At 38.2% G+C, this 10,139-nt stretch overlaps 1 protein-coding gene across 1 annotated transcript in view; it reads left to right on the top strand.

The window, feature by feature from the left end:
• Nucleotides 1-4,143: 4,143 nt before the first annotated feature.
• The window catches only part of MTPAP (mitochondrial poly(A) polymerase), a 26,745-nt gene continuing 20,749 nt past the window's right edge, over nucleotides 4,144-10,139 (top strand). Inside the window, exons 1-3 of the mRNA XM_006770919.2 lie at nucleotides 4,144-4,405; nucleotides 8,388-8,560; nucleotides 9,085-9,318. Coding sequence (XP_006770982.1) covers nucleotides 4,252-4,405; nucleotides 8,388-8,560; nucleotides 9,085-9,318 — 561 coding nt within the window. The 5' untranslated portion in view covers nucleotides 4,144-4,251. The remainder of the gene's footprint in view (nucleotides 4,406-8,387; nucleotides 8,561-9,084; nucleotides 9,319-10,139) is intronic.

The raw sequence follows: 10,139 nt of genomic DNA, 5'->3' as shown, positions 1-10,139 counted from the left end.
CCCCACTGTATATCCTTCCAGAGATAGTCTGCATGCATACAAGCAAATGTGCTTTGTGTGTGTGTGTGTGTTGCTTATTTTACGTAGCAAATTTTTAAAAATATATTTTTATTGATTTCTGAGAGGAAGGGAGAGAGAGAGATAGAAACATCAATGATGAGAGAGAATCATTGATCGGCTGCCTTCTGCATGCCTCACACTGGGAATTAAGCCCACAAACTGGCATGTGGCCTGATTGGGAATCAAACCATGACCTCCTGGTTTATAGGTCGATGCTCAACCACTGAGCCATGCTGGCTGGGCCGCAATTTTAATAATAAATTTTGAAGATGGCTCCAGATAAAAATAAAGAGCCTCCTTATTTATTTAGGTTATTAACTCTTGCTATAAGGAATAAGCTACAAGATTGAGCCAGTATATATACACAATAAATTTCTAGAAGTAGAATTGCTGGGTCAAAGCTTATGTGCATTTTAATTCTGACAAATACTGCCAAACTATTTGAAGGACATTTTTAAAGGTTGTTCTTCAAGTGGTTCAAAGAAACTCAAACATGCCTTACATTTTAATTTTTATTACAAATTGTGTTTTCATAAATAATAGAATGGAAAAAAACAACCCTGGAGGGTTTTGGGGGAAAAAAAAAAGAAGAATGGCATGATCACAACATTCTAGCCAGTGGGCTGAGGACAGACTATGCTGAGTATGGTAAAAAGAGCCAAGCTGAGTGCAGCAACATGTAAAAAGGATCATACACCATGAACCAGTGGGGTTATTGCAGGAATCCAAGGTTGTCAGCAGGATTATCTACACTAATAAAAGGGGAAGATGAAAATTGACTGTACCTTCATGATGCCCACCAGCCAATCAGGAGTGAGTATGCAAATTAACCCTATAAAGATGGTGGGTTAATTTGCATGCACAGGCACCAAGTGGCCAGAAGCTGGGCGGGACACAGGTGTTGTGCACTGCCCCAGCCACTCCAGGCCTCTGGGCAGCATGGGAAGGCGGAAAGGCGGCTCCGTGCCCAAGCGAAGATGGTGCCAGCAGCCAGGGGAAGGAAGGCCCATTCTTGCATGAATCTTCATGCATTGGACCTCTAGTAGGATATAATGTCAATATATAAAAATCAATTGTATTTCTATAACTTTGGGTAAACAATCCAAAAACAAAATTGAGAAAACAAATCTGTTTATAATAGTGTCACATAGAAAAAATACTTAGAAATAAATGTAATAAGATTGTAAGGTTTATACACTGAAAACTGAAAAATATTGTTAAAGAATGAAATAAATGGAAGAACCTCCCATGTTCATGTTTTAGAAGATTTAATATTGTGAAGATGACAATACTACTGAAATTGATCTACAGATTCAACACAATCCCTATCAAAATCCTACCTGCTTTTTTGGCAACAACTAACAAGTTCATCCTAAACTTCATATGGAAATGCAGGGAACCTTAATAGCCAAAACAATTATGAAAAAGAAGAACAAAGTTTGAGAAGTCACACCTCCTGATTTTAAAACTTTCTACAAAGCTACAGTAATTAAGACAGTGTGTACTGGCATAAGAATAGGCATAAAGGTCGAGAACAGAGTTGAGAATCTAGGAATAAACCCAGGTGTCTTATGATCACCTGATTTCAATAAGTATGACAATACCATTTAATGGGGAAAGTAGAGTCTTTACAACAAATAGTACTGAGACAACTGGATATCCATGTCCAAAAACATGAAGTTGGGCCCGTACCTCATACCATATACAAAAATTAACTCAATGTAAGAGCTAAAAAAAATAAAATAAAATCTTAGAAATAGGTGTACATCTTCACAACCTTGAATTAGGCAATGTTTCTTAAATATGACACTAAAGCATAAGCAATACAAGGGAAAATAGATAAGGTGGATTTCATCAAAATTAATTTTGTTTCAAGGGAACCATCAAGAAAGTGAAATTCATCCCTCAGAATGGGATAGGGTATTTGCAAATCATATACCTGATAAGGTACTTATATCCAGAATATATAACAAACTTTTAAAACAATAATAAAAAGACAAATAATAGAATTTAAAAATATCTGCTCTGAAAAAAAGCATTTATCCAAAGAAAATGCACATATAGCCAAAAATCACATGAGGAGAGCTCAACATTCATCAAATCAATAAAGTGAGATACTACTTCATAGCCATTAGGATGACTATTATTTTTAAAAATGCAGAAAATAACAAGCATTGGTAAGAATGTACAGAAATTGGAACTCTTGAACACTACTAGTGGGAATGAAAATGTGCAGCTGCTTTGGAAACTAGCCTAGTAGCTCCTCAAAATATTAAATATAGAGTTATCATATAATCTAGTCCAGCCGTGGGCAAACTACGGCCCACGGGCCGGATCCAGCCCATTTGAAATGAATAAAACTATTGAAATAAAAGACCGTACCATTTTATGTAATGATGTTTACTTTGAATTTATATTAGTTCACACAAACACTCCATCCATGCTTTTGTTCCAGCCCTCTGGTCCAGTTTAAGAACCCATTGTGGCCCTCCAGTCAAAAAGTTTGCCCACTCCTGATCTAGTCCTTCCACCCAAGAGAAGTGAAAACATATGTTCACTCAAAAGCTTACACATGACCGTTCATAGCAGTATTATTTATAATAGCAAGAAGATGTAAACAATACAAATGTACATTAACGGGTGAATGGATAACCATATGTGACATATCCATTGTTGAAAACCAGGCAACAGGTCCAAATGGACTTGCTCATGCTAAGCCCCAAGTCACCAAACCAGTTTAACTTAATTATAGTTTCAGCTCCCCTAGAAATGGAATCAACCCAATCGTCACCTGATCAGCACTATTTAAGTAATCTGCCTGGTAGACACCTGCTATTCCCTAAAGTAAAGTAACTTTGCAATAACCAACCTGCTTTTTTGCCAGTATAATTTCCTTATTCTCCCTCCCTTCTGCCTATAAAAGTCTTTCATTTTGTACAGCTCTTTGGAGTTCCTTTCTATCTGCTAGATTGGATACTCCCCGATTTAAATTAATTTTTGCTCAAATAAATTCAGCACTTTTAATATGCCTTAATTTATCTTTTAGCACCATATGATGAAATATTACTTGACCATAGGAAGGAATGAAATACTGTCAGATGCTACAACATGGATGAACCTTGAAAGAAACCCGTTGCTAAAAAACAACGTATTGCATGATTCTATTCATATGAAATGTATAGTGCAGGCAATTCCATCGAGACAGAAAGTAGATAAGTGGTTATGAAGGGCTGTGGGGAGTGTGGTGATGGGGCATGGGTGATAGCTAGGAGCACAAGGCTTCTTTTGGAGGTGATATGTAAAAATAATTGTGGTGCATTTTGCACAATTCTGTGACTATACTAAAAACAAAAGCTATTGCATGTATACCTAAAGAGGTGAACTGTTTAATATATAGATTAAATCACAATAAACTTGTTTACATGAAAAAAGAAAAATGAACCCTGTACCACACAACCGAGGTTTAATGCCTATTTCTGCTCTGACTGTGTGACTTTAGGAATATTAACTTGCCCATGCCTTAATCTCCCCATGCATAAATAGAGATTATTAACAGTTCCTACCTCATAGGGTGGTCCTAAGGATGAAGAGTCAATACACGAAAGAACTTAGAGCAGTATCGGGTAAAGAAAAACCGTTGTTATTTATACCCAAAGTATAAATTCCCAAGTCAGTGCCTCCTCCTCATGACCTTGCTCTGTTTCTTTTCACGACTCGTGGCATGCTCAAACTGTTGGGTCTCCTTGTATTTATTTTTTTAAATATGTCTTTATTGATTTTATAGAGAGCGGAAAGGAGAGGGAGAGAGAGATAGAAACATGTGTGAGAATCATCCATTGGATGCCTCTGGTACACCCACACTGAGGATGGAGCCTGAAACCGGGCAGTGCCCTGACAGGTTCTGCTCCTCAAAATATTAAATATAGAGTTATCAACCGGCGACCTGTTGGAGGGGCCGCGCTCAAAACCGGGGCCACAGGCCGGGCGGGCTATTGGGTCTTCCTTTACAGAACTGTGGGGGAACAAAACACGTCTGAAAGCTCAAACAGTTTCATTCCCGACTTAATGTCTTCTTTTGTAAGCAAACGCCTTTCGCCTAGTTTGACCCTCTAGACTGCCCGTTCTTTTCGCCTCAGCGCGCCTGCGCGAAGTTGCGTGCCCTTTCGTCTCAGCGCGTCCACTGCTTTCACAATGGCGGCTCGCGGCATGGGCCTGTTGAGCCGCTTGTCCATGTGCGCTCAGAGAAGTCAAGTCCTGCGTCCAATCCACAGGCGGCTGAGTTGCCCAGGAACCGTGGCCGCAGACGCCAGGGGGGAACAGCAGTCCTCGGGGAGCGCGGAGACAGGTGATGGCGCCGTGTCCCCGGTTTGCTCTGTAGCCCGGTCCGCCGCGGGCGAGGGAAGGGGGAAGAGACTGGGATCGCGGGCGAACGCGTGGCTCGTGGGATCGGCCGTGGAACCGAGGGTGAGGCTGCGTCCTGTGCTCCTCTGACACCCCCGGGGGACCTCGGGCTGCCCCGGTGGCTCTTGGCGTGGGGTTTGTGGCGTTCTTTCCTCTGTGGACTCCTGTGCGCCGCAATAGAATTGCTTAAACCTCTCAGGTTCAGGTCAAGAACACAACTTGCTAGTATTTTACAATCTGGCGAAATAATGTTCCCAATAATAACGTATGTGCCAGTACCAGTCAGGTACTTCATGACTCACAGGTGTTTCTGACTTTGATACGAATTGCTGATGAAGGCCAAGTGTAGTGAAGTCTTGATGAATAACCACGACCCTGGCCCCCAACTGTAGGGCCCTGCCTGTGAAGTCCGCTGCCGTTGACTTGGTTATTTTATCCGTTGTGAGCAAAATAAATCTGGTAACAGATAGGCATTCACTGGAACAGGCTATTTATTGCCCTGCAGGCGTTCTACATTCATGGGCTTGTGTATTGACAAGCCCCCGGTTATTGAACCCCTCTGTGGTCCAAGAATTGTGTGCATGTTTGCAATCCTTAAAACAGTCTAGCAAGAAATGTGTCAGTGGACCCGTTTTACAGACGTGGCACGAGACTCAAAGAGCTGAATGACCTGTGCAGTGTCACTGAGCTGAGTTTAGACTTCAAGTGGAGCGGTAAACAAAACGTGTTGATTTCTTCTATTTCCTGGAGCTGTAGTTTTAAGATATGAAATTGTTTCTGGGAGCAGTTCTGAAGCAGGCTAAACAAGCAAAGTTTTTCCCCCATAAAATAAATGATAGGCTTGCTCTCCCCATCAGACTGTATGACAGAATCATATGGACAGGGAGAAATATTACTTAATATGACGTTTCATTGGAATACTGATTGGATTGGACTTAGAAGCTGCTTGTGTTAAAAAATTCTTAAGGAACTCTGAAAATTTAAGGATTTTGCCAAACAAGCTATTATAATGTGACATCTGTATAGTGGTTTAAATTTCAGAGTATTTTCATGTGCTCTGAAAAATAAAACTCTTTAAAGTAGATATGGAAGGAATTATTGTTACTTTATTTGATAGATGAGGAAATAGACTAGTCCAAGTGGCTAATTCAAAATTACCCAGCTGTTCAGTAGCTAAGATAAGAATAAAACTTCTGATTCCAAGACTACTCAGTTAATACAGCTTTATTGTTTTTTTAGGAAATGTGTTTCATTTTGTATCATTAGGATAATATAACTGGCTAAGCATTCAGGGACAGTAATAAAATCCTCATTTGAATTTCTTCTTCAGACTTCAAAAGAGAAGGTAACTATACCTTATACTCATTTAGAAGCATATAATTTTATAATTGAAAGGATTAATTCAGTTTTTTACTCAATGTGTGAACTCATTGCCAGAACATTCCTAGTAATATTTTCTAGTAACAAAGAGAACACTGTTTTATAAATCAGGCAATTTCATTTTTGGTCAGGCTCTAATGGTTGAAAAATGTTTATAATGGGCTAAAATCGACTAATTTCCCATTTCCATGGTAATCTTAGTTTTAACATAGGTTTCATGTGAGTAATGGAAAGAAACCTGATTTAAGAATAAGAAATATGTAGTATATTATTCAGGACTCTTGGGTGCAGGTGACAGAAGCTAATTGAAAGTATCTTAAGTAAAAAAGGGAGGAACACCAACCCATGTGACCGAACTCCAGAAAAATACACAGCTGCTTTAAGGTTGACTGGATGGATGTGGTCAGTGTGAGGTGGTGTTTTCCTCAGCTGTTGTTTGGTGGCTTCGTAATCTCAGATTCTTCTATTTGGGGATGTGGATGGTGGGGAGCGCGTGGCCACCAGTAGCTCCATGTCCCTGTGCTCATAGCTTTCTTCGAAGGGAAGAATAAAAATAATCTTTTACCTGAATTTGAAAAATTCTAAGAGCTTTTGATTGATCTATGACAGTGATGGCGAACCTTTTGAGCTTGGCGTGTCAGCATTTTGAAAAACCCTAACTTAACTCTGGTGCCGTGTCACATGTAGAAATCTTTTTGATATTTGCATCCATAGTAAAACAAAGACTTATATTTTTGATATTTATTTTATATATTTAAATGCCATTTAACAAAGAAAAATCAACCAAAAAAATGAGTTCGTGTGTCACCTCTGACACGCGTGTTTGCCATCACTGATGAGAATGTCTTGGAATTTGCTTAAATAAAAGAATAGTGTGTTTGCAGTATTTCCTTTATTAGTTTTATTAAAATATATTTTTATTTATTTCAGAGCGGAAGGGAGAGGGAGAGAGAGAATCACTGATTAGTTGCTTCCTGCACGACACCCCCTCACATCCCCACTGGGGACCAGACCCACAACCTCGGTCTGTGCACTGATCCGGATCAAACCGTGACCTCCTGGCTCAAGGGTCAATACTCAACCACTAAACCATGCTGGCCGGGCTGTCTTTTAGTTTTATAATAATCTTTTGAAAGAATATGATGTTAAAAAGCCTCTTGATTTCCATACATCCATTACATTTTCTATTTAATCTCTTTGGAATTTTTTGGAGGGTACTGATACTAGACACGCTGGATTATAATCTCTAGATTATACCATTCCAGATTTTTAGAAGAAGCACTTTTAAGCCATCCAACTATAAGTTAAATACGTTGGGTTAAAAAATGAATTCCTAAGATTCAGTGTTTGACTTTAACTTAAATGATTTTCTTTTTCTTTATACTTGGTTCATTTGACATTTGGTTCAGTTGTTGATCTTTTCTTTGTGGTCAGTGGATTAGTAGTATTTAATTCTTGACCATCACAGCTCTTTTTTTTCTTTATTTCCTGTGATTGTAAAACCCCTAACCTCTAGAGTGGTTGTTAATAAAATTTTTTTTTACCCTCTTTCTTTAATAAAATTATCATGAGCTCTTTATGAGCAGCAACTAGGTTTTAAATTCTTTGATTTCCCTAGGCACATGATAGTTGATAATTGTTAATTGTTTAAGCCTAATCCAGACCCTTGACAAAGAAAAACTGTAATAACTTAGTTCACTACATTAAATTTCTAACCTCATTGTCTCATTAAACTCAAGCTTATAATAATTTCAGACTGTGGAATGTTACATTTTACACAGATTTTGCATGTGTGCATTTGTGGAAATGTTAAATGAGTGATTTTACTTTCCTGGTTTTGTTTTTAAAATTTTGTGGAACTCTTTTTAGCACTGTGCATTGAATATAGTACATCAAAACAGCCCTAGCTGGTTTGGCTCAGTGGATAGAGCATCCATCTGTGGACCAAAAGGTCCCGGGTTCGATTCTGGTCAAGGATAGTATCTTACCTCGTTTGGGTTGCAGGTTCCTCCCCAGCCCGGGCCCTGGTCAGCCACAGCCAATGGATGTGTTTCTCTCACATCAATATTTCTCTGTCTTTCCCTCTCTCTTCCACTCTCTCTAAAGATCAGTAGGAAAATATCTTTGGGTGAGGATCAAAAAAATAAAAACAGAAAGTGGACATTTGAAACATTTAAAAAAATTATTGATTGATTTTAGAGAGGTGAGGGCAGAGAGAGAGAAACATCGATTTCTTGTTCCACTTATTTATGTAGTCATTGATTTTTGTATGTGTTCTGACCAGGGATTGAACCCACAACCTTGGTGTATTGGAATAGTGCTCTAATCAGCTGAGCTACCTGGCCAGGGTGGAAAGTGGGCAGTTTTAATGATAGTCACAAGAAAATGGTACAATGAAAATTGAAGTAGTATAGTTTCATCCTTAGAAGAAAAGAAGATGAGATTGGGATAAAGTTGGTTTTAGTTAGATGTAAAATTTTTATGTACTTGATCAAAATATACTTTAAGTTTTACACATGTTGGAATTGGTTTTGTCTCATTCATAGGCTCTGAAGACAGGACTCCCAAAAAGAGATTCTCTGAGTTGCAAAAAGAAAGACGAGAACAGGCACAGCGGACTATTTTAATACATTGCCCAAATAAAATCAGTGAAAAAAAGTTTCTCAAGTATTTATCCCAACATGGACCTATAAATAATCATTTCTTCTTTGAAAGCTTTGTAAGTATTGAAAAACAATAAACTTATTATTTTTATTTCTAGCTCTTTTGCCTTTTTGTATATGGTAAAGTTAAGTTCTCTTTGGCTATTCTATATTTTTCTTTATCTAAATTTCTCTAAGAGATTTATGTTTGAGATATGAGAATAGGAGGCCTCCTTATAGGAGGATTACAGAATTATAAGCAGTTCTGTAATTGCTTATAATTGAAGGATTTCATTATTTGAATACTTCAAATAATCCCATTATCTTAGGGATAAAGGCCAGTAGGAGGGATCTTTGTTTTGCCTTTTAATTTTCTATTTTAGCATTCTTTTCAGCTTCTCTTGACTATTATCACTTTAAAATCTTGCTTAACTGTTTAAAATGATTAAAACCAATGCTCCTGTTAGAAGCTTATCATTTTTAAATTTTAAAAATTAATATTTTCTCACCTTATAATAATTGCTTTGAAATATGAACTAAAATATTACTGTGGTAAACACATCATTTTGAAATGTGTTCTATTTTTATGTTTTTGCTATAGGGTCTTTATGCTGTTGTAGAATTCTGTCAAAAGGAAAGTGTAGCTTCATTGCAGAATTTAACTCGTACTCCAAGCATGGGCACAGAGGCTGCAATTCCATTCAGATCACGTTTCTTCAATTTAAAGTTGAAGAATTCATCAAACGAGACTTCTGAACAGTCACGTATACCATGCTGTAATCAGTCGCCTCCTTCAAGCAAGAAGCTCTTTGAATTACTTTGTGATGCTGAAAGTGTAAGTTTATAGATATACTTACCCAACTTTAAAAAATATGTTTGCATTATTTTATATGTTATAAGTTCTTATTATTAAATATTCAAACTACAGAATATGTTGAGTGAAAAATGAAAGTAATTCTTCCCCACTCTCTGACTCCATACCCCATTTTTTTCTTAGATCTATCAGAGGTTTAGCTAGTTTAGTAGTCCCTTCAAAGAATCAGTTCATAGTTTTATTTATCACAATAATATTGTGTGGTTTGATTTTCTAATTTTAAAAATTTTACTTCTAACCTTTTATATTTCCTTCGCTTTTATTTATTTATTTTATGAGTAGAATGCTTCAGTTTATTCTTAATATTATTTTCAAATATGGGCATTTAAGGCTATGATTTGTATTTTAAGTATTTAATTCCAGTGTATACCTTCAAAATGTAATCATTTTAGCATCAGTCATATATATGTGTGTATATGTATGACTGATGCTAATTATGTATATACTAGAGGCCCGGTGCACAAAAATTTGTGCACTCGGGGGGAAAGGGGGTCCCTCAACCTGGCCTGTGCCCTCTCGCAGTCTGGGACCCCTCCGGAGATAACGACCTGCTGGCTTAGGCCTGCTCCCGGGGTGGCAGAGGGCATGCCCAATCCCTAGGTGCAGCCCCTGGTCGGGCTCAGAGCAAGGCCAATTGGGGAGTTGGGGCGCCACCCCCTGTCATGCACAGAGCAGGGTGATCGGGAGGTTGCAATGACACCCTCAGTCACACTCAGGGTAGGGCTGATTGGGGGGTTGGGGCACCATCCCCTGTCACACTCAAGGCAGGGTTGATGGGGAGG

Source organism: Myotis davidii, unplaced genomic scaffold (genome assembly GCF_000327345.1).
Source record: "Myotis davidii unplaced genomic scaffold, ASM32734v1 scaffold585, whole genome shotgun sequence".
Lineage (NCBI taxonomy): Eukaryota > Metazoa > Chordata > Mammalia > Chiroptera > Vespertilionidae > Myotis > Myotis davidii.
This window is presented reverse-complemented; position numbering and strand designations above follow the sequence as displayed.